The sequence below is a fragment of the Pavona decussata genome, unplaced genomic scaffold, assembly GCF_977016875.1.
Source record: "Pavona decussata unplaced genomic scaffold, jaPavDecu1.1 SCAFFOLD_93, whole genome shotgun sequence".
NCBI classification, from domain to species: domain Eukaryota; kingdom Metazoa; phylum Cnidaria; class Anthozoa; order Scleractinia; family Agariciidae; genus Pavona; species Pavona decussata.
Genome location: NW_028145510.1, coordinates 1413372 through 1440879, shown reverse-complemented (window position 1 = coordinate 1440879; position 27508 = coordinate 1413372). Strand labels below are relative to the sequence as shown.

Below are 27508 nucleotides of genomic sequence, written 5' to 3'. Positions count from 1 at the left end.
ATGACGAAATTACCGGGTCATATGACATCATCACTTCGCGTAGCGGACCTTAAAGGAAACATCTCAAGACGTGCTATCCATCCTCCAAGTCTTGTTATCATAGCTTTTATCTTTGCGAAGTTATGGAAGTGTAAGGGAAATACGCACCCTCCCCCCCTTCCAGAAGCCAAATTAAAAAGAAGCCTGGTCTACTAGATAGGGCTAAGAAATGAGAGTTTCTCGGACCATTCCGAGAACAGCACATACAAGCAGCAGCAAATTCCTAAAAACATAGGAACACAATGCGTGCAGAACCGATGACCATTTCTGACATGGTTTCTATCAAAATCAGTGTAGTGTTACCTGGATGTAATCGCTGCAAACAATAGAACATTCCATGCAGGTTTTGTGCCTAAACGAAACTCATTTTCTACAGGTATTGTTTGCAAAATGTTGTTGACCTTCTTGTACTTTTATGAAAAGTATCAGTTTATGGATTGATTGTCTACACTTATTAGTTTAAAAACGTTGTTGCAATTCTCTGTTGTATGTTTATGGAACTTAGTTATAATTAAATATTTCATGTGGCTTCTGAGTAAACAAATCGATTTAGTGTTCAGCGACTAAAAAAAAAAACCACGGTGGGAAGAAAATTCGCTTCAATGTGATAGACTTATCTCGTTACATGACAGCTTTAATGAAACTCTTCCAGCGTTTTTATTAAAATCAAACTGGTAAGAAATGTTTAATCTTGCTTCGTGGAGAAATTTCATAGCGGTAGTTATCTCATTTCCTGGTTTCTTGCTAACATTTGTTGACGACACGTTCGATAAAAATATGGCCCTGTGAGTCGAATTTCACAATTTCCACCTCTCATTTGTGAAACACAAACTGGATTGCGGCCAATATTTCTTTTAACCGATTTTCATAGACAATGGATAGAACGTTCCACTGATATGTAGAAGAGCCTGTGAGAACGAGCCATTTTTACAATTTATTCCTTTGTTTGAAGGTGGGCTAAATCACATGTTGCGATATTAGGGCTCAAAGTAAATAAACTTTGTGCCCATAGATTTCATACAGTAAGTAAAGCTTATGATTGCAATTCATCACGTTGTAAACGCAGAGGGTCATCATTTATAGCTAGCGAATTAGGAAGTTTTGAATGATCTGGGGTCAATTCAATAAAGAAATTAGATTTGTAGTTTTTACACGTGTAAATTACACGTGTAAAGTCCGACTTGTAAATACAAGGATTCAATAAAAGAATTTTCCACTCTGGAATCTACACGTGTATCCCTAGTCACAATACAAGTGTAAATTACAATTGTAGCCTTACAATTGTAAACTCCGTTTGAATACATGTGTATTTTTTGGAATGCAAAATTTAAATATCTCTTCTCTTCCTTCAATATATATGCGGTTCTCCTTCCTTCGTTCTCAGTTATATGTTCTTGAGACCATTGTTGAGCATGTTATCCAAGAAACAAAAGTTACTTTTAGCCCAGCTTGTAAGGGACCACAAAATGATAGTTTTAGCGCCATTTTCGTCGACAGTGACGAAGACGGCAACGCGTCAGTGAAGTGCAAGTTTCTACCGCTGAAACTGGCAATGGCAGGGGCGGCTCACCAAAAATGCTACCCAAGCAGGCAGTCTTAAGAACAAAAGGCCAAGAAAAATCAGACTTGAGGCTCTGCCATCAGTTAGAAAGGCCAAGGGGATATCATCAACTGCACATAACAAGGCAGCAGATCTAGAAGACGACATACTGCGCCTTAGAAAAAGAAAACTCCAACTGGAAAATATCGAGCTGAGATTGGAGATAAAAAGGCTCAGAAAAGATCTTGACAATTAAATAATTTTATTAAACAGCGCTCATGGCATTTAACAAGACGATATCAGTAATCGTTTGGACAGTTGCTGAACTTATTACATTTATATTATAATACTTTGAATACAATCACTTTGAATATTGAGTGGAAAAACTGTAAATTGCAACCTGTGAAAGGTTTTTGCACTTATCTTTAAAATAAGACCATTGTTACCAATTAAACTAGCATAATTGTGACCTACAGTTTCTTTTTCTTTTCCTAGTAAGGTAGATGTGCACTTTTTGCACAATACACGTAATGAATATCGACACTGAGTAACAAATGACATATCAATTTGGCCCTTCCAAAAAATATGGCGTATTTTGTCGTGGACTGTTCTCTTTTGATGATATTGAAACAGTTTAAGTTTTGAAGTGTCATTGGTACTATTTTTCGCACTCATAGGAAGTGCTGCAGCAACTGCTGTTGTCTGTCCTCTTGTTTCTCTGTTGTCGATATCTAGCTCATCGACGTCAATGTCGAGATCTGCATCGTCAAGTGGATCATCACCGTTATCACTAAACAGAATGCAGAGGTTGTGCAGTATAACAGCACATGCACTTGATAAGCTTGGCAGCTCTTTTCATGTTTCTCACTATCATTCCCTTCTGTAGAGGATAGAACCTTTTCTTAAGAACGCTATAGAACGCAATGAATGATATTCCACACTGTTGATGTGGAGATACCATGACAAGAGTGCATTACGTGATAGAAGGAATTTTTACAAGGATGTTGAGAAAGTTGCTGTCTTGCCGTTAGTGCTCGGTTACATCTCGTTCTGTTCCAAACGCGGGACTATTAATGCGTCGACAGGGAGACGAAACTTCTCTCGAAATTCCCTTGGATTTTTGGACCTCAAACAGCCGTCTTTCCTCAAACTTTCTAGGTCGACGGAGTATCTGATCATGACGTCTCAGGAGCTCGTCGAGTTCCTTTTCTCTGGAAGACGACATGTTTTTACACTACAATTTGTTTTTCTGAAGTCTCACTCAATGTGTTTACAAGTGACATGCGACTTGTATTTTGCACTTGTGATTTACAAGTTGGACTCTTGTAAAAATACAAGTCGGACTCTTGTAAAAGTTTTATTAAATTGGATTCTTACCATATTTTACACGTGTAGCGCTACACCTGTGATTGCAAGTCGGACATTTGTAACCTGGACTTGTACCGATTTTTATTAAACTCGTCTCCGGCTGCGCTTGTAAATACAATGGTCCGACTTGTAGATTACAAGTGCAAAAGTTTTATTGAATTGACCCCTGTATTATCCAAAACTAACAGCTGCAAGTTTTGCAAAATTCACGATTTCGCCAGTGGGAAATTTAGCGAAATCTATCTCGTAGATAAGAATTGAATATGAGGTTCTTATGGATAGTCGGTCTTAAACTTACTTCCTAAGCAAAAGCAAGCAATGTTCGCCTAAAACAGCCTAATTTATAATTTATGTGTATTTGGAGATACCAAAAACGCAGAAACCCTTTTAGGCTAACATAGAAAAATGCTGGTTCTTAATTTAACAAAAGATGATATAATCTAAGCTCAATACAAAAAAAAAAAGATGAAATATAGATCTATGTCGTCGTGAGCGTGGGATAAGGGCTTTCACTCATGTATAGATTTCCTAAATAAGAAGAAAATTCAAGGCAAAACAGCGGATAAACATTCAGCGTTTAATTTCACGGTGAGTCTTCTTTCTATGGCTTATGTTTAACAACTGCTTAAGCTGCACGTTGAGCGTTTTTAGTCTTCCTTACGTACGCAGCTTAAATTTCATGTTTTACTTTCAGCTAGCATTTTTACAGCAAATTAAATTCCAGGATTTTGCAGCTACTACCAACTTATCTCCTGATGCATGAAAATGTTTTTTTTACAAGTTTGTATTTAAAGGAAAAATATTAAACTACGTGTTTGTCAGAAACTCAAATTAGCTACAAATAGGCGGCTCACAAAACTTCGCAGGCTGAGTGATTAGATGTAAAATTGCACGTTACGTCATGGCGGCCATGTTGGTGGTTAGGAACAATAAGATCTTTCTCCCCTGGGAGTTGACTTCCATTTTTATGCAAACGATGTGAGCAAATTTTCTTTTGTTTTGGCAGCAAAATGGCGGTAATACAAACCACTTATATCAAACACAAGGCAGAATGTTTCATTCGATTTCCAAACACCGAGAACTAGGTTTAAAAAACGAGGCACAACTGAGCTCAATTTTTTTAACAACTCCGATGTTTCAGTTCGAATCGGGATTAAACGTTCTTTCGAATGTTTGATATAGCTTCTCAAACCATTAATAACTCTTAGAGAAATTCAAAGAAAAAGTTGCCCAAATTTTATGATAATTTAGATCACTTTTCGAAACCTCCGTGATTTTCCTTTCTTTTATTTTCATGAATTATTAATGACTTTAAGAGGTTTACGCACAAGTTCTACGTCTTTGCTAAAAACCGTAGCATAGACAAATGTAAATACTCAAAAGCTTTAACACAATATATTAACGTTTGTAGGTACTATAGCACTTCAATTTCCCCAATGTATGGTACGATTACCCAGACGGAGAGAATGTTATCAAGATACACTAATGTAAAGAAGTAGAAACAAGATATTAGTGTTCATACGCTACCATAGCACTTCAGTTTCCCCAATGTATGGTAACCTTGCTCGCCGCTATCGCCAGTATCGCCAAACCTGAGCTGTCTAACAGGAAGATGTGACTTGTCACTGAGGAGACCGCTGTCCTCACGCCACACGTCATCATTCGCATCACAGTTGCATTCATCTCTGGGGTCTGAACATGATTTGGTCATCCCGCATGCGCACTTACCATTCTCAGAGGCACCACCCCAGTAGGTCATATAAGCACAATCACGTGACACCCACCACCCACGCATATTGTAAAGCAAGTGGGAATGCTTGCACTCATACTTGATAAACTGTTCACAGTGTGAGGAGACTGTGGTGAGGCTCGCCAGCTGAGACAGACTCGCTCCCGTGTAGTGAACATCAAGTAAATAACTCCCCCTGCCTTCATATCCTTTTACCCATGTTCTGTTTTCACTATCGTGACTGATGACTGTCACGCCAACTCCATTCTTATCAGTCATATTGCAGTAAGCTATGAAAGGCTCTAGACCTCCCACGCCATCTGGATCAATAATGTAATTGCCTTGCTGTGCTGTAGGATCGACCCTCTTCAAATCACTGCAGGACTTTGGCATAAACAGCGCGTTGTTGTCTGTAGAAGTAACCAACAGAAAATCCGAATAAATATAATTTACTGAATAAGGCCATAACATGAAACGGTAACAGTTCTCCCGTCAGATTACGCGTTCCAAAGAAGCCAATTTGGTCCCGGGAAAACAGGGGACAGAGAACAGTTGGCGAGAGCCGCTGAGCCAACCAAAGAATTCTGAACTTGCATTATCCAATGGGCCAGTTTTTAATAAAAATCTATATACCCTAACTGTGTATAAAATTTCAGTTTACCGCCTTCGTTAATGTACCATACTTGGGCTCATACTTTTCGAATACACCAAGCTTTCAGAATTTTACAACCCCTCCCCCCACCCCCTCGTGCGGGTGTGAAAGTATTAAAAAAAAAATGGCAATATAAATTTTTTTATGTTGAATCGATTCATCTCTCCTGCAAACCTTATAATTTGCATTTACTTTGACCAAGGATAACATTGCTTATAGTTCATAGACTTTTTGCTAGTGAAGTGTCTTCGTATTTGTTGTGTTGTAAACCGGTCAAACCCGGACACTACAGTGTATTACGGTCTCATATTTTGCGCGTTCTCTTGACCTTATTTGGTGAAATGACATAATAGTGGAACAATAATTAAACCTATCTGGCCTTTTTTCGAGGTTAAAATTTGTTGACGTCATCATACATGATTTGTATTGTGAGTTCTTCCTTCTAAGGTAGCAGCCAAGAGAGATGTTGATCTGGCCTTAGCTTTTGTTAGACGACAATGACTGCTGTAGGTTTTCATTCTTTAAATTTGTCTCAGCAAAAAAGTTGGTCAAACTGATCCTGGCAAATATAAATACTCATACGCATTAACATATGATATATGAGTTTATACGGTACCATAGCATTTCAGTTTTCCCAGTATGTAGTAACCTTGCTCGCTGCTATTGCCAGTATCCCCAAACCTGAGCTGTTTAACTGGAAGATGTGACTTGTCTGTGAGGAGACCGCTGTCCTCCCGCCACACGTAATCATTTACATCACAGTTACAACCATACCTGGGGTCGGCACATGACTTGGTCATCCCGCATGCACACTTCCCATTCTCAGAGGCTCCGCCCCAGTAGATCATTTGAGTAGAATCACGTGATACCCACCAACCGTATGAACCGTTGTTAAACCACAAACGCGAATGATAACACTCATACTTGATAAACTGTTCACAGTGTGAGGAGATCCTGGTGAGACTCGCCAGCTGAGACAGACTCGCTCCTGTGTAATGAATGTCACGTGAGTAACTCCCCTTGCCTTCATATCCTCTCACCAATGTTCTTCTTTCACTGTCGTGACTGATGACTGTCACGCCAACTCCGTTCTTGTCGGCCATATCGCAGTAAACCATGAATGGCTTCAGACCTCCGTCGCCATCTGGATCAATAGTATAATTGCGTTGTTGTGCTCTAGGATACAAATTCTTCAGGTCGCTGCAGGACTTTGGCCGAAACTTAATGTTTCTACCTGTGGAAGTAACCACCAAAAAATGCGAATAAATATCATTTGCTGAATAAACAAATAAAATAAACACTAACTGTACTCCATCAGATTAAGTCATACAACGCAGCCAATGTGACTCCAGGAAAAACCGGACGCTGTAATCAGTCTAAATTCGCAACGATATCATTTAACGAGAAATTGTTTTTCTATGTATTCTGACTGCGTTTAAGGTTAAAGTTTACTGCCTTAATCTTTCACAAGAAACTACTATAATTTTCTTGGGCGTATACGTAGAAATGTACCAGCCTTTCAGAATTTCACATCCCTGTGTGCTGAAGGTATCCAGACATTTTGGCAATATGTTTTGACATTGAACAGTTCAGCTCTTTTTCAGACATTATTTGGAATTTGCTTTTACGAAGTAAACATGGCTTAAACCTCTTTCATTGGGATCGATCTTAGCGATAAAATCGTGATGGAACTCAGCCGTGGGGGTATTTGCCCCACGGCGGAGACCCGGGGTGGCCACTCAATCACCACCCTTATCACACGCTCCCACTCGAACCTGCGGATCAACCTCGTTCCCAGGGTCTCTCCCCTTCATGTCCCAGGGAGCTCCCTGGGACGTGAAGAGGAGAGACCCTGGAAACGAGGTTGTGGGCGGATGTCAGTTTTTCAAATCGATCCCAAAGGAGTTCGATAATAACCGATATGTTGTCGATAGCAACATCGATATTGTGACGGCATCACACAAGATATGTACTGTGACGTAATAATTCAAAGGGTGTCAACCAGTTGAGAATTTCACCCTTACCTTCCATCTAATTCATGACAAGTTTGAATTCTTAGGAAACAACCTGCATGTTTCTAAGTAGCTCTAATGTCATTGTTTTTTGTTTTTTTTGCGGCTGCTTGAAGACCACAGAATCAAACCTTGCTCAGCAAAGCTCTTCCGTCAAACAAACAGCTGCAGCGGTACCTTAAGTGGAATATGAGTTAAGCGAACGCTTCGAGCGAAGAAAAGCTGTCGATGGAAGAACGAAGATAGCTATGAAAATGCAGATACAGATAGGCCAACTGCTTTTCTTTGCGATGGGGATGTATTATTTGAAAATGGCAATGGATTTATTTTTAAAGAAACCGAATATTCATCAACTACTAACGAGCAACTCAGTCCTAAAGTCCTCTCAGTGGTGTGGGAGCTCATGTTAACAACCGCTTCAATGGCGACAAGAAAATTAGCTAACAAGTTAATATAGTCGATGTTTTCATCCCCGCATGGAGCTCTTCTTAGCCAATAATTTGAGCTAGTTACCATCAAGAATCCTTAAGCTGAAGTCTTGTATCTTCAGTGAGGTGTTATATCAGGTGGCTACAATATAGCTGAGCGGTATTACCGAGTAGTTGCTTTGTTATTTTGATATTCTGTTTGGTTCCAGAAAATTGCCGCTTTGTTATAATTTCGAGTTTCTTAACTTCTACAGTTAATTTTTCTTGGAGTTTATCATTCAGCTGACTATACTCCTTCTCGCGCTCGTTCAAAAACTTCGCCTCGATTTACTTCTTTCCCTAAGATAAACAAATTCGACAGACGCAAGACCTTGGTGATGTGGGTTCCGATTTTGAAAGCCGCGTCGCATTGGAATTGACAGAAAATTAACCAAAAAACATGGCTCGAAAGCATTGCAATCAAGCCAACTGTTCAGGTTTAAGGTTACCCTTTGTTGACAGACAGAGAAAATTATATCAAGCCACTAATGTAAAGAAGCAGAAACATAAGAAGACATTAGCGTTTATACGCTACCATAGCACTTCAGTTTCCCCAATGTATGGTAACCTTGCTCGCCGCTACCGCCAGTATCGCCAAACCTGAGCTGTCTAACAGGAAGATGTGACTTGTCAGTGAGGAGACCGCTGTCCTCACGCCACACGTCATCATTCGCATCACAGTTGCATTCATATCTGGGGTCTGCACATGAGTTGTTCATCCCGCATGCGCACCTGCCACACTTAGATTCTCCGCCCCAGTGGTTCATTTGAGTAGAATCTCGTGACACCCACCACCCATACATATTGCGAAGCAAGAGGGAATTGTTGCACTCATACTTGATAAACTGTTCACAGTGTGAGGAGACTCTGGTGAGACTCGCCAGCTGATGCAGACTCGTTCCTGTGTAATGAATGTCACGTGCGTAACTCCCCTTGCCTTCATATCCTTTTACCAATGTTCTGTTTTCACTATCGTGACTGATGACTGTCACGCCAACTCCGTTCTTATCAGTCATATCGCAGTAAGCTATGAATGGCTCCAGACCTCCCTCGCTATCCGGATCTATGACATAATTGCCTTGTTGTGCCCTAACATCGAGTTTCTTCAGGTCGCTGCAGGAATTTGGCAGAGAAATCTTGTTGTTTTCTGTGGAAGTAAAGGCCCGTTTAAAAGGTTTCAAAAATTGACCAACATTCGTTCAACAAAGGTTGAACCGATTTTGGGAAAATGTTGGATGAACGGAGTGGTAAAACGGTTTCAACGCCATTCAACATTTTCAAAACTAAGAAAATGTTGAATTGATGATGTTGAATGAAAGTTTATATCAATTTAAATTTGATTCAACACGCTTTCAGCAAGCTTTCAACAGTTGTTTTACACTTTCAACAATGTTGAAGGACCTGTTCAAACGTCCCCGACAATTGACGAGAAACTATGTATCTAACACATCTGATTACGTCTAAAGTTAAAGTTAACTGCGTTCATGTTCCCAACAAACCTCTGAGTGTATCATTCTTTTACGCCTGAGGAAATATTTGCGTCACCCGTGTGGTGAAGGTAGCCGAACGTTTTGGTAATACTTTTTGACAATGAATAGTGCTGCTCTTCTCTAGAATAATTCCTGTGACCCACAGTGCGTGCAGCAATCAAGAGGCAACAGAATAATCAGGATTTGTAAGATAGAGCTGAGATTAATCAGCTTTGTTTGGCATTTTACAGCAATATATCGCGCAACGAATAGTTGCACAGATTCTCTCTGACGAAGGGATAACGCTTGAATCATCAGCACTCCAATATCTTTACTTTGGTGAAATTACCTATCAACTCTATTAAGAAAGCCAAACATTTGTTTCTACTCTCCCACCGACGCAGTACCACAGTTTTTTTAGAAATTAACCCTCTTATCTAATAGAACATATAGCCTCGTTTAATTGTTTCCAGGTTTAATGGAAATGATTAATTAATATTACAAACTTGCGAAACCACGCGTTTCTTCCTTTTTTTTTTAATATTTTGAATTTTTAAACTTCTTTGTCTGAAAATATAGTAAGTGACATTTCTCTCCCAATAGATGGATTGAACTCTAAATGACACTGGTATAATTTTATGTATTCTATGTAAGACGAGATATATTGACGTATTAGGATGCCAACATGTGTCTGTAAGTTTACATTCAATTATGTTCAGCTTTATTAGCACACATTAGGATAAACGACAAAACCAGCTAAAAAAAAAACAAATGTTCTCCATAAATTAAGAGAGCTCAGTAAACTTAGTATTTTCTGAAATTAGGGCGAGATCTCCTCATTGCCTGATTCTTCAACAGGGAAATAGAAATTGTGATTCTTCTTGTGATTCAAATAAAATCTTCTTAAAATTTACACCTCCAATACTGTTACCTGAATATCGGGCCATGCCCATGTAGCGGGCAGGGGCTTCCATGTAACAGGCCGGACAGGTTTCTCTCGAGTGCGAGTTCAAATCACACTGATTCGTGTCCAGCCAGAAATTCAAGCTCAGGCAACTTGGGTCATCAATGCACAAATCAAGGCAGTCGGAATAGTTGTTTGTCACGCTGGAGCTGTAGTTTTTGTAAAAGAGAGCGAATCCTTGCTGAGATCTTTCTCCGCGACACTTCTCGCTTCTGGCTTGTATGGCTTGAAACGGAGACAGGTAATATACGAGAACGAAATAGATTTGATTCATTTTCTCTTGTTCAGAATTTCCTGTTTAAGTCTAGTGAACGCTATTAAAGAACAGCTTTTTGTTCAAGAGTGCGAAATCATTGCCAAATTGTTTTCTCTGGCCTCGACACTATTCGCTGCTGACTTGTAGATCTTACTTGGAACGGCGGCAAATAATTTTCATCTTCGTGTTCCTTTTCAGCTGTTCAAACACGTTTTTCAATTAGAGCACTGTCTCCGGGAAAATTTGCTTTATTTAAGCAAATATTAACTTAATCACCTGTCGTCATATAGGCAGATCTCATCCAAGTGTCTCGGGAGAGAGGGGGAGGGGTGGTCTTTTGCAAGCGGCTTCTCACTACCTCTACAGCTTGGTTGGCTACATTAAATTAGCCACTAATTTTTCACTTAAATTGATAAGAGGCGAAACTATGTCTTAAAAAATTACGACTGATCCGTGCGCGGGGCTCCTTCAACTACATTTGCACAATCCCATGCGGTATTCATTGGATCCTGTGAATTTTTTTGAATTTTTTTGTAGAAATTAAATTTTGCCAAGAACTGAAAATTAGCCTTAATGCTCATTATGAAGTTTGGTCAGTTGCAGGTGACTTTTTAGCAAAAGTCAAATTTGTTTACTTTCTGCGCCGGACGAAGGAAATACATGACGTTTCCGTCTTCAAAAAGGACCAGTGAGTTGATGGGCAGTGGTCTGACTATTTGAAATTATTTTCAAGTTTAAATGGTCGAGAAAGCAGCAATTGGATTGGGATTTTTATAAAGATCACGATGCTTTTTAATTTATAAAACATGTTTCCATGTGACTCACATCTTCATCAGTTACAAAAAGTTTACAAAATACAGAGGTCCCTTAGTAGATGATAAGTGCATTATAAGAGAGAATGATGTATTATTCAATAACTGACACAGGCATACTCGGAAAAAAATCTGAGTGCTCCTATCGGAGTCGAACCTAAGACCTTCGATTACTAGTTCGGATGCTCTACCACTGAGCTACAGGAGACTCGTTGGAGCTAGGGCCATTAACCTTAAGCCTATGTGATGAGTTCAGAGTAAAAAATGCAGCTTGTACGGGATACTTAAGGACGGTGACTCCTAATGCAGATTTTTTTTTTCGCAATTTGTGAGAAGGGATTTTAAATCCAAAAAGAAAATTGGAGGTAACCATGCATCTTTGAGAGCTAATTTTTAGCAACAGTAATTGTAGAAAGCCTTTCTAATTTCTTGCCGGTACGGCAACAAGTCAAGGTTCCGGCTCTGATTTTCGTTTCGCGTACTTTTTGTGCATGGCCGCGTTAGATCCGGGTACGAATTGACGCACGCTTTGCACTTCGTGATTCGCCGTTGTTTTTCGTGAAGAAGCAACAATTTTGGGTTCTTTTCAAGCGTATTGCTGTTTTATGTACGTGTTTTCCCTCGATTCACGTTCATAACAGTGGCACGAACTTTGTCCTTATGTTCAACTTGAATGGAGTAGTAAACCATAAATGCAAGCGAGAGACACTGTGGCTTTCACTGCTTAGTGCTTACTATAATTTCTTCGCTGAAAAATGACACTGGTATGATTTTATGTATTCTATGTAAGACGAGATATATTGACGTATAAAGATGCCAACATGTGTCTTTAAGTTTACATTTAATTGTGTTCAGCTTCATTAGCACACATTAGGATAAACGACAAAACCAGCTAAAAATAAATGGTCTCCATAAATTAAGAGAGCTCGGTAAACTTATTATTTTCCGAAATTTGGGCGAGAACTCTTCATTGCCTGATTCTTCAACAGAGAAATAGAAATTGTGATTCTTCTCGTGATTCAAATAAAATCTTTTTAAAATTTATACCTCCAATACTGTTACCTGGATATCGGGCCATGCCCATGTAGCGGGCAGGGGCTTCCATGTAGCAGGCCGGACAGGTTTCTCTCGAGTGAGAGTTAAAATCACACTGATTCATGTCCAGCCAGAAATTCAAGCTCAGGCAACTTGGGTCATCAATGCACAAATCAAGGCAGTCGGAATAGTTGTCTGTGACGCTGGAGCTGTAGTTTTTGTAAAAGAGAGCGAATCCTTGCTGAGATCTTTCTCCGCGACACTTCTCGCTTCTGACTTGTTTGGCTTGAAACGGAGACAGGTAATATACGAGGACGAAATAGATTTGATTCATTTTCTCTTGTTCAGAATTTCCTGTGTAAGTGTAGTGAACGCTATTAAAGAACAGCTTTTTGTTCAAGAGTGAGAAATCATTGCCAAATTATTTTCTCTGGCCTCGACACTATTCGCTGCTGACTTGTAGATCTTACTTGGAACGGCGGCAAATAATTTTCATCTTCGTGTTCCTTTGCAGCTGTTCAAACACGTTTTTCAATTAGAGCACTGTCTCCGGGAAAATTTGCTTTATTTAAGCAAATATTGACTTAATCACCTGTCGTCATTTAGGCAGATCTCATCCAAGTGTCTCGGGAGAGAGGGGGAGGGGTGGTCTTTTGCAAGCAACTTCTCACTACCTCTACAGCTTGGTTGGCTACATTAAATTAGCCACCTATTTTTCACTTAAATTGATAAGAGGCTAAACTATGTCTAAAAAAATTACGACTGATCCGCGCGCGGGGCTCCTTCAACTACATTTGCACAATCCCATGCGGTACTCATTGGATCCTGTGAATTTTTTTGAATTTTTTTGTAGAAATTAAATTTTGCCAAGAACTGAAAATAGGCCTTAATGCTCATTATAAAGTTTGGTCAGTTGCAGGTGACTTTTTAGCAAAAGTCAAATTTGTTTACTTTCTGCACCGGACGAAGGAAATACATGACGTTTCCGTCTACAAAAAGGACCAGTGAGTTGATGGGCAGTGGTCTGACTATTTGGAGTTATTTTCAAGTTTAAATGGTGGAGAAAGCAGCAAATGGATCGCCATTTTTAAAAAAATTACAATGCTTTTTAATTTGTAAAACATGTTTCCATGTGACTTACATCTTCGTTCGTTACAAAACGTTTACAAAATACAGAGGTCCCTTGGTAGATGATAAGTGCATTATAAGTGAGAATGATGTATTATTCAATAACTGACAAAGGCATACTCGGAAAAAAATCTGAGTGCTCCTATCAGGAGTCGAACCTAAGACCTTCCGGGTCTCACAGTTGCACGCCATTTTACATCACCTGGCCACTCCACTGAGGACATGCTTGTTTCCGCAATGCGGTCAGGCTTCCAAAGCACCTTGGACAGGCGCCGTTTTGAGGCCAAACTCATATTTAAACACCGCACTTTGCATCCATTTGGCCTCAACACTGACTTTAACTTTATTTAAGACTCTCAAATCGGCGCGCGCAAGTTACATCACGTATCAATTTAAATCAATTTGAATTCGTTTTAATTAAAATTTGTTTCGTATGACGCGCGCGTTTTATTCAGTTGCAACATACCACTGATGAAGAGGCAGCAGCCTCAAAATGTCTGGTATTTTTAGTTTCATATTTTGCGCTAGAATACAACTTACCACTTTTTTTATTCACCAAGTGCGCAACACAGTCTAAACAACATTTTGTTATATTTAGGCGGCACGAGTATGGGCTGCATATAGCCTCTTGTCATCTATTAAAAAATGACTGGTTAATCCAGATTTTCCTTTTAGATTTCAAAAACCCTTACAAAGATCTTCTTTTCCCGCATAGTCATAAATCGCGTATCACTGGAAAATATTTGATATGGTTGGTCAGTGTTCATTGACTTTGATGTTACCATGGCAACCAATTTTTGACAGGAAATTGTTTCAGAAAAATGGACGATTCCTTTTTCTAAATGAAGAAAATCCTTTCTTACTAAAACTTCTATATTTTTAGATCATGTTAGTGTCTGTTCATTGCTTTTTATTACTTTATGTTCAATTTTGGCGATTTCCTGAAGTTTTGGGGAAATCCAGAAACCCAAGATGGCGGATCCAAGATGGCCGCCATTTGGCAACCATGACGAAATTACCAGGTCATATGACATCACCACTTCTCGTTGTGGACCTCAAAGGAAACATCTTTTGACGTACTCTCCATCCTCCAAGTCTCCTTGGCTTAGCTTTTATCCTTGCAAAGTTATGAAGGGGTAAGGGAAATACGCACCCCCCCCCCCCCTCTTTCCTCCCAGCAGACAAAAGAAGCCTGGTCTAGATAGGGCTAAGAAAACTTGTTTTCTACAGGTAGTTTTTACAAAATGTTGTTGACCTTCTTGTGCTTTTATGAAAAGAATCAGTTTATGGATTGATTGTCTACAGTTATTAGTTTAAAAACGTTGATAGCCTTCTCAGTTGTATGTTTATGGAACTTAGTTATAATAAAATATTTCATGAAAAAATCCATTTAATGTTCAGAGAGGGGCCTTGAACCCGGGACCTCCGAATTAAAAGCCGAAACCTTCTGCCACTCGGCCATACTGGCATGGTTTATTTATTTGAGTCAGTTAACGAACTGGTCAGCTGAAAAAAACCTGGTGGACAGTGAATTCGCTTCAACGTGATGGACTTATCTCGTGATATGACAGCTTTAATGAAACTCTTCCAGCGTTTTTATTACAATCAAATTGGTAAGAAATGTTTAGCCTTGTTTCGCGGAGAAATTTCAAAACGATAGTTATCTCATTTCCTGGTTATTGCTAACATTTGTTGATGACACGTTCGATGGAAATGTAATTATTGGCCGTGTTAGTCCAATTTCACAACTTCCACCTCTCATTTGTGGAACACAAACTGAATTGCGGCCAATATTTTTAAACCGATTTTATAGACAATGGATAGAACTTTCCACTGATATGTAAAAGAGCCTGTGAATACGAGCCGCTTTTATTCCTTTGAACGTGGGATAAATCACATGTTGCGATATTAGTGCTCAAAGTAAATAAACTTTGTGCCCAGAGATTTCATACAGTAATGAAAGCTTATGATTGCAATTCATCACATTGTAAACGAGGAGGGTCATCATTTATAGCTAGCGAATTAGGAGGTTTTGAATGATCTGTACTCTCCAAAATTAACAGCTTCAAGTCTTGCAAAATTCATGATCTCGCCAGTGGGAAATTTAGCGAAATCTATCTCGTAGATAACAATTGAATATGAGGTTCTTAGTGATAGTCCGTCTTAAACTGACTTCCTGAGCATGAGAAGCAAGCGTTCTTCCCATAAAATAGCCTAATTTATAATTTATGTGTATTTGGAGACACCAAAAACGCAGAAACCCTTTTAGGCTTACATAGAAATATGCTGGTTTTTAATTTAACAGAAGATGATAGATTTTAAGCTCAGTAAAAATGTTGTCGTGAGCGTGGGACAGGGGCTTTCACTCATGTATAGATTTCCTAAATAAGAAAAAAATTCAAGGCAAAACAGCGGATCAACATTCAGCGTTTAATTTCACGTTGAGTCTTTTTTCTATGGCTTACGTTTAACAACTGTTAAGCTGCCCGCTGAGCGTTTTTAGTCTTCCTTACGTACGCAGCTTAAATTTCATGTTTTACTTTCAGCTGGCATTGCTACAGCAAATTAAATTCCAGGATTTTGCAGTTACTACCAACGTATCTCCTGATGAAAATGTGTTTTACAATTTTGCGTTTAAAGGAAAAATAGTACACTATGTGTTTGTCGGAAACTCATATAAGCTGCAAGTAAGCTGCACACAAAACTTCGCAGCCTGAGAGATTAGATGTAATATATCAAACACAAGTCAGAATGTTTCATCCGGTTTCCAAACACCGAGAACTGGGTTGAAAAAAGGAGGCACAACCGAGCTTAATTTTTTTTACAACTCCGAGATGTTTCAGTTGGAATCGGGTTAAACGTTCTTTCGAATGGTTGATATAGCTTCTCAAACCAGTAACAATTCTTAGAGAAATTTAAATAAAAACTTGCCCGAATTTTATGACTTGTTAAGATCACATTGCGAAACCTCCCGTGATTTTCCTTTGTTTTCTTTTCATGAATTATTAATCACTTTAAGAAGTTCACGCGCATGTTCTATGTCTTCGCTAAAAACCGTACAGAGATGTTAAGAACTGTTTCTCACTAGACTAGACAAATGTAAATACTCAAGAGCTTTAACACAAGATGTTAGCGTTTGTAGGTACCATAGCACTTAAATTTTCCTAATGTATGGTAACAGTACCCAGACGGAGTGAATGTTATCAAGATGCACTAATGCAAAGAAGCAGAAACATAAGATATTAGCGTTTATACGCTACCATAGCACTTCAGTTTCCCCAATGTATGGTAACCTTGCTCGCCGCTCTCGCCAGTATCCCCAAACCTGAGCTGTCTAACAGGAAGACGTGACTTGTCTGTGAGGAGACCGCTGTCCTCGCGCCACATGTCATCATTCGCATCACAGTTACATCCATGTCCGGAGTATGCACATGAGTTGTTCATCCCGCATGCGCACTTGCCACTCTCAGAGGCTCCGCCCCAGTAGTTCATATAAGTACAATCACGTGACACCCACCACCCATGCATATTGTAAAGCAAGAGGGAATTATTGCACTCATACTTGATGAACTGTTCACAGTGCGAGGAGACTGTCGTGAGACTCGCCAGCTGAGACAGACTCGCTCCCGTGTAGTGAATATCAAGTAAATAACTCCCCTTGCCTTCATATCCTTTTACCGATGTTCTGTTTTCACTATCGTGACTGACGACTGTCACGCCAACTCCATTCTTATCAGTCATATTGCAGTAAGCTATGAATGGCTCCAGACCTCCCACGCCATCTGGATCAATAGTGTAATTGCCTTGCTGTGCTGTGGGATCGAACCTCTTCAAATCACTGCAGGACTTTGGCATAGACGTCGCGTTGTTGTCTGTAGAAGTAAGCAACAAAAAATCAGATAAAAATATTACTTGCTGAATAACGTCTTAACATGAAACGGCAACAGTTCTCCCGTCAGATTAAGCGTTCGAAAGTAGCCAATTTGGTCCAGGGAAAACAGGGGGGTAGATCAGCCGGCGAGAAAGCCAGTTTTTAATAAAAAAATCTATATACCCTAACTGTGTATAAAGTTCCAGTTTACCGCCTTCATTAATGTACCATTCTTGGAATCATACTTTTCGAATACACCAAGCTCTCAGAATTTCACAACCCCTCCCCCCACCCCATTGCGCGGGTGTGAAAGTATTCAAACAATTTGGCAATATATATTTATGTTGAATCGGTTCATCTCTCCTCCCAGACCTTATAATTTGTATTTACTTTGAGGAGGGATAACCTTGCTTATAGCTCATGATTTTTTTTCTAACTGGCCTGATACATCAGAGGTCTTATACATTGAGCTAGAAGGAGAAATCGAGATAGACCTCTGACGGTCAGTGATATTTTTCAAGTCGTGCATGCTGAAGCTTATGATAGGTGTGGGCCAATAAAAGTTTTTCAAATCGACCTCACAGAAGTATGATATATTGAAACGTATTTGGCGTTTATTCGACGTTGACGTCATCATACATGATTTCAGGTAGTCCGGCACAGTTATCAAATTTGATAACCGCGTGACGTCACAACATGGCACCATCCCAAAGCTCGGTGAGTTTTCGTAGAGCGTTCAATTGTTTCGGTAATTTTTCGGTTGTATTCGCGTTCCATACCCAGAATTCCAGGCATGAACATCGATAGCACAATAAACTTCAAGGCCCTGCAAAATTGGCGGCCATCGGGAAAGAATTATGCGAGATCTTCCCTTGCGATTTGAGGAGGTGGTACGAAATGACAGTCCCTTTCAGGTATGTTTGTTGTCTTTGCCATCCATTTTAAGGTAGTTGTAAATTTTTGTGGTACACGAAGAAAAAATGTCGTGATCTTCATTAATATATCTTTCGATTCAACACTTATTTGTCGGAGGGCATGAAGAATTGTAAGAGGGCACTATGATATTTTGATTTGCGGTCTGATTCCGCAACTGACCGCCATTGTTAATTACTCTTGCTTCTAGGATGACTAGAAATGAAGGCAGCATTATGGATTTCCACCGAGAGAAAAATAGCTACTTAACCTTTGGAAACAGGGCTCCTTTTTAACTTACAATGCGAGTTGCCCTCGGTGGAAGAAGTACCGGAGGAATTGTCGAACATTGTCTTGATGTCCAAGAGCGCCAAGAAAGCGTGTACATTGAGAGATGTTGCTGGCAAGCAAATAGGCCGAGTACAATACTTTCTTAATAGAGAGAAAAAGTAGCTCATGGACTGCGGGAAAGTCTAGTGATGAAGGGTAGGATTTCAAAATTAAGTTATCCAGGAACGATTTTGATAAACAACTCAGTCGAAAACTATCGAACGCTTTGTTCCGGAAATGCCTCCTTGGCAATGACATGTCTTTGTCTTGTTCAGTATCGTTACTAATATGACCGGATACGAACGGAAATAATTCGTATGTTTCTAGGTAGTACATTTACATTTACATGGCTGTAATATTTTTATTTCTGTTCTCGTCGTTAGATTAATAACCAGCCAGCCGACAGTAACCACAGAGAGTGATTTCAGAGCTCGGTGATGAAGGTGACATGCCGGATGTTGAGGTATGCCTTCACAGTACGATTTTACGGTTTTCCCAAAATGTAATTATCCTTTACAAATTTATGCTTGGTGTTTTAATCCCGTGTAATGACATACTCATAACAGTTCAGGCTTTGAGCCACAGCAAACAACCTCAATACGCCCTTTCAAGAACAATTTAAACGGGACTTGTCCGTTGCACTTCTATTGCAGTACGTCGCTTCAATTATCTAGGACAGATCGAAGCGACTCTACACACGTCGCTGCTCAATCGAATCATCGCCTCCTGCACTTTCGAAATCCCTGGTACAAGAAAGAAACAAAATTTATTTGAAGTCCCATTTTTAAAGTTAGTTATAAGGCAAAATTTCTTCATTCATACAGATTGACGAAGGACAAGAAGGAGAGGAGCAAGGCAACAAGAAGTTCAAATCATGTTAATCTTTATGCAATAAACAAGCATCTTTGATGGAAGTTATTTTCTTGGGATTGGTGTTTCTTTTTGATCGGCTATCGCTCAGGAATTCTGTGCTTCAGCCAAAGCTGCTCGAGGTTTCCTCGGTCCACCACGACGCTATGAGGCTTTCGATAGATATCAAAATGAGCTTTGTCAGTTAATTATGGACAAAGATTGTACCGTATTTTCCTGATGTCAGGCCAAAATTCCTATTCTAAATCTTTCCTTGTGTACAATTCACTGCGCGACCGAAATCGAATGTTGAATTAAAGCCCCATCAAAATGTTTTCATATTGAAATGGCCATCATATTGAAAGAAGATGGTTGCTATGATAACATGTCACGTGAACTGTAACTTGCGGTTTGATTGGCTAATAGTTTGTTTTGGTCCCGGTTATCAAATTTGATAACTGTGCCGGACGCCAGGAGAGATGTTAATCTGGCCTTAGCTTTGTTACACGATAATGACTGCTGTAGGTTTTCATTCTTTAAATTTTTCTTAGCAAAAACGCGGGTCAAACTGATCCTTGCAAATGTAAATACTCATACGCATTAACATATGACATATGAGTTTATACGGTACCATAGCATTTTAGCTTTCCCAGTGTGTAATAACCTGTCTCGTTTCTATCGCCAGTATCCCCAAACCTGAGCTGTTTAACTGGAAGATGTGTCTTGTCTGTGAGGAGACCGCTGTCCTCCCGCCACACGTAATCATTTTTATCACAGTTACAACCATATCTGGGGTCTGCACATGAGTTGTTCATCCCGCATGCGCACTTCCCATTCTCAGAGGCTCCGCCCCAGTACATCATTTGAGTAGAATCACGTGACACCCACCATCCGTATGAACCGTTGTTAAACCACAAACGCAAATGATAACACTCATACTTGATAAACTGTTCACAGTGTGAGGAGACTCTGGTGAGGCTCGCCAGCTGAGACAGACTCGCTCTTGTGTAATTAATGTCACGTGAGTAACTCCCTTTGCCTTCATATTCTCTCACCTATGTTCTTCTTTCACTGTCGTGACTGATGACTGTCACGCCAACTCCGTTCTTGTCAGCCATATCGCAGTAAACTATGAATGGCTTCACACCTCCGTCGCCATCTGGATCAATAATATAATTGCGTTGTTTTGCTGAAGGATCGAAATTCTTCAGGTCGCTGCAGGACTTTGGCCGAAACTTAATGTTTCTACCTGTGGAAGTAACCACCAAAAAATGCGAATAAATATCATTTGCTGAATAAACAAATAAACTAAACACTAACTGTACTCCTTCAGATTAAGTCATAGAACGCAGCCAATGTGACCCTGGGAAAAACCGGACACTGTGATCAGTCTAAATTTGCAACGATATCAATTAACGAGAAATTGTTCATCTATGTATTCCGACTGCGTCAAAGGTTAAAGTTTACTGCCTTAATCTTTCACAAGAAACTACTATAATTTTCTTGGGCGCATACGTAGAAATGTACCAGCCTTTCAGAATTTCACATCCCTGTGTACTGAAGGTGTCCAGACATTTTGGCAATATGTTTTGACAATGAACAGTTCAGTTCTTTTTCAAAAATTATTTGGAATTTGCTCTTACGAAGTAAACATGGCTTAAAGCTCTTTCATTGGAATCGACCTGAACGATAAAATCGTGATGGAACTCTGCCATGGGCTATTTGCGCGAAAGTCCTCTTAGTGGTGGAAGCTAATTTTAACAACCGCTTCGATGGCGACAACAATTAACAAGTTAACAATTGACTAGTTGACTATTAACAAGTTAATAGTCAATGTTTTCATCCCCACAGGGAGCTCTTCTTAGCCAAAGATTTGAGCTAATTACCATCAAGAATCCTTAAGCTGAAGTCTTGTATCTTCAGTGAGGTGTTATGTCAGGTGGCTACAATATAGCTGAGCGGTAATACCGAGTAGTTGATTTGATATTCTGATATTCTGTTTGGTTCCAGCAAATTGCCGCTTCGTTAGAATTTCGAGTTTCTCAAGTTCTACAGTTAATTTTTTCTTGGCGTTTATCATATACTAACTATACTCCTTCACGCGCTCGTTCAAAAACTTCGCCTCGATTTACTTCTTCCCCTGAGATAAACAAATTCGACAGACGCAAGACATTGGTGATGTGGTTCCGATTTCGAAAGCCGCGTAGCATTGGAATTGACGGAAAATTAACCAAAACAACGTGGCTCGAAAGCATTGCAAGCCAACTGTTCAGTTTTAAGATTACCCTTTGTTAACAAACAGAGGGAATGTAATCAAGATACACCGAATGTAAAGAAGCAGAAACATAAAATATTAATGTTTATACGCTACCATAGCACTTCAGTTTCCCCAATGTATGGTAACCTTGCTCGCCGCTACCGCCAGTATCGCCAAACCTGAGCTGTCTAACTGGAAGATGTGACTTGTCAGTGAGGAGACCGCTGTCCTCACGCCACACGTCATCCTTCGCATCACAGTTGCATTCATATCTGTGGTCTGCACATGATTTGGTCATCCCGCATGCGTACCTGCCACATTCAGATGCTCCGCCCCAGTAGTTCATTTGAGTAGAATCACGTGACACCCACCACCCGTGCATACCGTTTAGCAAGCTGGAATTATGACACTCATATTTGATAAACTGTTCACACTGTAAAGAGCGTCTGGTGAGACTCTCCAACTGAGACAGACTCGCTCCTATGTAGTGAATGTCACGTGAGTAATTCCCATTGTCTTCATATCCTTTTACTAATGTTCTGTTTTCACTGTCATGACTGATGACTGTCACGCCAACTCCGTTCTTATCAGTCATATCGCAGTAAGCTATGAATGGCTCCAGACCTCCCTCGCTATCCGGATCTATGACATAATTGCCTTGTTGTGCTGTAGGATCAAGTCTCTTCAGGTTGCTGCAGGAAATTGGCAGAGAAATCTTGTTGTTTTCTGTGGAAGTATTAAAGCGGGTTTAAACGGTTTCAACATTTGACCAACATTCATTCAACAAACGTTGAACCGATTTTGGGTAAATATTGGATCAACGGAGTGTTGAAACGGTTTCAACGCCATTCAACATTTTCAAGAACAGAGAAAATGTTGAACTGATGTTGAATGAAAGTTTCTACCAATTTAAATTTGATTCAACACGCTTTCAACAAGCTTTCAACTTTTTTTTTTCACTTTCAACAATGTTACTTGAAGGACCTGTTCAAACGTGCCCGGTAATTGACGAAAAATGTATGTATGTAACTCCTCTAACTACATCTAAAGTTAAAGTTAACTGCGTTCGTGTTCCCAACAAACCACGCTAAGTAAAAATTCGCGTCACCCGTGTGGTGAAGGTAGCCGAACTCAGTTTTGGTAATATTTTTTGACAATGAGTAGTGCAGCTCTTCTCTAGAATAATTCCTGTGACCCACAGTACGTGCAGCGATCGAGCGGCAACAAAATAATCAGGATTTGTAAGATAGAGCTGAGATTAACCAGCTTTGTTTTGCGTTTTACCGTAATACATCGCGTAACCAACAGTTGCATAAATTCCCTCTGACGAAGGGATAACGCTCGAAACGTTAGCACTCGAATATCTTTACGGTGGTGAAATTACCTAATCAACTCTATTGAGAAAACCAAACATTTGTTTCTACTCTCCCACCGAGCAGTTTCAGTTTTTTTTTTTTTTAGAAATTAACCTTCTGATCTTATTGCACATATAGCCTCGTTTAATTGTTTCCAGGATTAATGGAAATGATTAATTACTACAAACTTGCAAAACCACGCATTTCCTTCTTTTTTTGTCCAAAATATTTTGATTTTTTTTAAATTTCTTTTTCTGAAAATATAGCAAGTGACATTTCTCTCCAAATTGATAGATTGAACTTGAAATGACACTGGTATAATTTTTTTATGTATTCTATGTAAGAACAGATATATTGACGTATTAGGATGCCAACATGTGTCTGTAAGTTTACATTTAATTGTGTTCAGCCTCATTAGCACACATTAGGATAAATGACAAAATCAGTTAAAAATAAAAGGTCTCCATAAATTAAAAGAGCTCGTCAAACTTAGTATTTTCTAAAAATTTGGGCGAGAACTCCTCATTTCCTGATTCTTCAATAGTGAAATAGAAATTGTGATTGTTCCCGTGATTCAAATCAGTAAAATCTTTTTAAAATTTATACCTCCAATACTGTTACCTGGATATCGGGCCATTCCCATGTAGCGAGCAGGGGCTTCCATGTAACAGGCCGGACAGGTTTCTCTCGAGTGCGAGTTCAAATCACACTGATTCGTGTCCTGCCAGAAATTCAAGCTCTGGCAACTTGGGTCATCGATGCACAAATCAAGGCATTCGGAATAGTTGTTTGTGACACTGGAGCTGTAGTTTTTGTTAAAGAGAGCGAATCCTTGCTGAGATCTTTCTCCGCGACACTTTTCGCTTCTGGCTTGCATGGCTTGAAACGGAGACAGGCAATATACGAGGACGAAATAGATTTGATTCATTTTTTCTTCTTCGGAATTCCTGTTAAAGTCTAGTGAACGCTATTAAAGAACAGCGTTTTGTTTAAGAGTGCGAAATAATTGCCAAATTGTTTTCTCTTGCCTCGACACAATTTGCTGCTTGCTTCTAGATCTTACATGTAACGCTGGAAATAATTTTCATCTTCGTGTTCCTTTTCAGCTGTTCAAACACGTTTTTCAATTGAAGCACTGTCTCCGGGAATATTTGCTTTATTTAAGTAAATATTAACTTAGTCCCCTCTCGTCATTTAGGCAGATCTCATCCAAGTGTCTCGGGAGAGAGGGGGAGGGGTGGTATTTTGCAAGCGGCTTCTCACTACTTCTACATCTTGGCTTGTTGGTGACATGTGAAATTAGCCACTTATTTTTCACTTAAATTGATAAGAGGCGAAACTATGTCTAAAAAATTTATGACTGATCGGCGCGCGAGGCTCCTTTAACTACATTTGCACAATCCCATGCGGTACTCATTGGATCCTGAGAATTTTTTTTATATTTTTTGGCTGAAATTAAATTTTGCCAAGAAATGAAAATTAACCTTAATGCTCATTATGAAGTTTGGTCAGTTGCAGGTGACTTTTAGCAAAAGTCAAATTTGTTTACTTCCTGTGCCGGACGAAGGAAACATATAACGCTTCCGTCTTCAAAAAGGACCAGTGAGTTGATGGGCAGTGGTCGGACCATTTGAAATTATTTTCAAATTTAAATGGTCGAGAAAGCAGCAAATGGATCGCGATTTTTATAAAGATCACGATGCTTTTTAATTTATAAAACATTTTTCCATGTGACTCACATCTTCATCAATTACAAAAAGTTTACAAAATACAGAGTGGGAGGTCTTGCGAAATTAAAAATGTCTATTAATCGACAGAGGTCCCTTGGTAGTCAGATAATAAGTCCATTATATTCACCTATTGGGTTTATGGTTGGATTTGACGTCTGACCCAGTATCACTACGAAAAAGGAAATTAATTTATCGCGGTGTTATTTTCCTTCTCATCCTTACATAACCCTACGCATTTCAATTTCTCCTTGGTTATTTATTTTTGGCGTATGTATTCACTTTAATTTTCGTGAAAGTTTTAAAAAGCCAAGAGGAAATAAAACAGCCCTCAGTATTGACTTTTCAAACTGAGCAACCATTTGATAGGAACTTTGTAGATTGGCGTATTTATTCATTTTGAAAAAGTTTTTCTTTATTTTTAAGATTAACTGACAAGCAAAGCGAAAACCTGTCAACCGCGGATTAGACCTTAAGCTTCCTGTGTTATTTCTGCAAAGTTAAATTTAAAGTTGCTGATCTCCTATCAATCAATCAATCAATCAATGGACTAATCATATAATGAATAACCAGTAGTACTACTTAACTAGTAGCTGTATTTGTATGGACAACTGCAACAAAATAAACGCACCGGGGGCCCGTATCTCGAAAGTCTCGGTAACTTACCGGGCCCGATAAGTATATTTTTAAATGTTTTTTCGCCGATTACACAGTGATTACAGACATGCTACTTGGCCAATGTTTTCATTGAATTATACGATTTTAAAATTAAAAATTCAAAGCTACCAAAAACTGACTTATGTTAAGAAACATTTATCGCCAAAGACACTTATCGGGTCTTTCGAGAAACGGGCCTCGGGTCCCTTAGTTTTAAAGGAGCTTATCAGCAGCAAATTGTAGAACAAACGGTATTACATGAGTAAGGAGGACATTACAGTACGGGAAGTACATTGATTTCAATATTTCGAAAGTCACGGCCTTTCTTCCGTTATCCTGAAGAAGAGAGCTAATTTATTTATTCAATACATGACCAATCAGATAATAAATAAAATATTTACAAGGATCTTTTTTACGTCTATGGAAAGCAGTTTTTCTGTTGTAATAGTTAAAAGTGTCTTGTATCATTTTTCCTCTATGAAAATATTCCTTTCTAAAATCGCTTAGAGGGCCATTTGAAAGTCGACGAAAATAATTTCTGCTTGTTTTCTTCAGCACGTTCACTCAAACTGTTGTATGTCCGTAAAAAAAGCTGAAAGGAGGAAGTTGAAAATGCCGCGGAAAGAAAAATTATCAAATGAAGCGTGCATCATTTTTGTACTAGTAAAGTAAGTGGATGTACAAGGGATTGAAAAGCTGCTTTTTACCATTTGGGATAACTCGTACCTACAAATGAAGACTATTGTAGAATTTATTACCGATCAGTTTATAAAAACTTATATAATCGTTATAAGGTGGACAAAAGTTTGGTTGAACCTGTCTACTACTATTCCTTTGATAAGTGCTTTAGTGAAATAGTCCTAAAACGTCTGACCTTTTTTACAACATTCTCAGCGCCCGACGCAGCCTGCTACTTCTTCAAAACTAGATTTATAAAACTGTTGCCGCTTTTAGTCCTGGCTATGGCATAAGGGATGACAGTTGTAAGCTAAATTGAAACCATAATAAATATTGTACTGTTTGCTAAACGTGCAATTTGTTGTTTCTTGAAAAGTGATTGCTTCTCCATCTTCTTTCTTAGGGCGGTTTTCAACTGAGTGTTTCAAAATCAAAACCAAAATTATTTCTCTGGCCAATCACAACAAATGTAAACAGCACAATCAGCCAATCAGAACTCGTAGGAAATACATGAAACCTGCGTCAAGCACGGGAAAACGCGTGCGACCAAGCACGATTGGTTTTGGTTTGGATTCCCATTGGCTGAGACTGAAAATGACGCGAACTTTGCCAACCAATCATAGAGTCTAGTAAAGCAAAACCAAAGCAAACGCGAAATTACTTTCGACACTCAATTAAAAACCGCTCTATCACAAAAACCAACACCAAATTCCCATTCGACCCGGAGAGAACTCTTTGGGGCTCCGTAGATAAAAAAATTACATTTTACGTTTCCTATTTTTTATCCAGAGGAAAGCTCTTAATATGGCAGATGTAACTACTAACATAAAAGAAACAGAATCGGTGGCTTCTAGTTTGATCGGTAAGAAGTTTTCAAGAAAATGTTATCACGGATTTACAACCAGTTAACAAAAATTTTTAGGAGGATTTGGACGAATTTTTGAGGCCAAATTTCAATTATTTTAGTCTGTATACGTATGGAATCAGAGTAGTAGTTTTATCATAAAGCGGGAAAGAGAAATTTAAAAAGCGTTTCAAGCACACTATAAGCGGCACGCAACGCTATAAATTACAAACTTGGGAAAGCGTGCATTTCCTTCCTCTGTTATCGACAATAATGTTGATTTGTTGTTGTTGTTGATGATGATTTTTTTTTTCTTGCTAATTTGTAGTTAGTGACAACCATCTTCCAATTTACGGTTTGATAACACACATATGGTGGTATCATTTTATGTATTTTATGTATATGCATATGGATAACGTCTAGAGGGAGATAAATATTGACGTTTTAGGACGCCAACATGTGTCTGTAAGTTTACATCTAATCGTGTTCAGCCTCATTAGCACACGTTAGGACAAACAAACAAACAAACAAAACCAGCTGAAAATAAATGGTCTCCA

General features: G+C 39.1%; 4 protein-coding genes and 1 long non-coding RNA gene across 7 annotated transcripts in view; 1 reads left to right on the top strand and 4 right to left on the bottom strand.

Annotated features, from left to right (window-relative positions):
- Positions 1-3508: 3508 nt before the first annotated feature.
- Positions 3509-27508, bottom strand: part of LOC146473502 (contactin-associated protein 1-like) — a 160847-nt gene continuing 136847 nt past the window's right edge. The window contains exons 1-2 of one of the 3 annotated variants that reach the window (XM_085118150.1): positions 20065-20853; positions 15891-17343 (exon numbers count right to left, since the gene is read on the bottom strand). In XM_085118150.1, the coding sequence (XP_084974276.1) occupies positions 16721-17343; positions 20065-20296 (855 nt within the window). In that variant the 5' untranslated portion in view covers positions 20297-20853 and the 3' untranslated portion in view covers positions 15891-16720. Of the gene's footprint in view, positions 4149-15890; positions 17344-20064; positions 20854-27508 lie in introns of those variants that run through there. The other 2 variants (XR_014866361.1, XM_085118149.1) reach the window with 2 other exon arrangements.
- LOC146473513 (contactin-associated protein-like 2) lies at positions 4148-8434 on the bottom strand. The gene is made up of 3 exons (XM_085118148.1): positions 8343-8434; positions 5945-6562; positions 4148-5086 (listed from the first exon to the last, which is right to left on the bottom strand). The coding sequence occupies exons 2-3, from the start codon at positions 6444-6446 to the stop codon at positions 4464-4466; spliced, it is 1125 nt and encodes a 374-aa protein (XP_084974274.1). The 5' UTR covers positions 6447-6562; positions 8343-8434; the 3' UTR covers positions 4148-4463.
- Positions 8332-10620, bottom strand: LOC146473512 (contactin-associated protein 1-like). Its single transcript, XM_085118169.1, has 2 exons — positions 10208-10620; positions 8332-8954 (listed from the first exon to the last, which is right to left on the bottom strand). The coding sequence occupies exons 1-2, from the start codon at positions 10512-10514 to the stop codon at positions 8332-8334; spliced, it is 930 nt and encodes a 309-aa protein (XP_084974295.1). The 5' UTR covers positions 10515-10620.
- LOC146473511 (uncharacterized) lies at positions 18018-19502 on the top strand. Its single transcript, XR_014866402.1, has 4 exons — positions 18018-18256; positions 18466-18740; positions 18968-19047; positions 19409-19502. It is a non-coding gene; the product is annotated as an uncharacterized LOC146473511 (long non-coding RNA).
- Positions 21794-24110, bottom strand: LOC146473510 (contactin-associated protein 1-like). The gene is made up of 2 exons (XM_085118170.1): positions 23667-24110; positions 21794-22416 (listed from the first exon to the last, which is right to left on the bottom strand). Exons 1-2 carry the CDS (start codon positions 23971-23973, stop codon positions 21794-21796), a joined length of 930 nt encoding a protein of 309 aa, XP_084974296.1. The 5' UTR covers positions 23974-24110.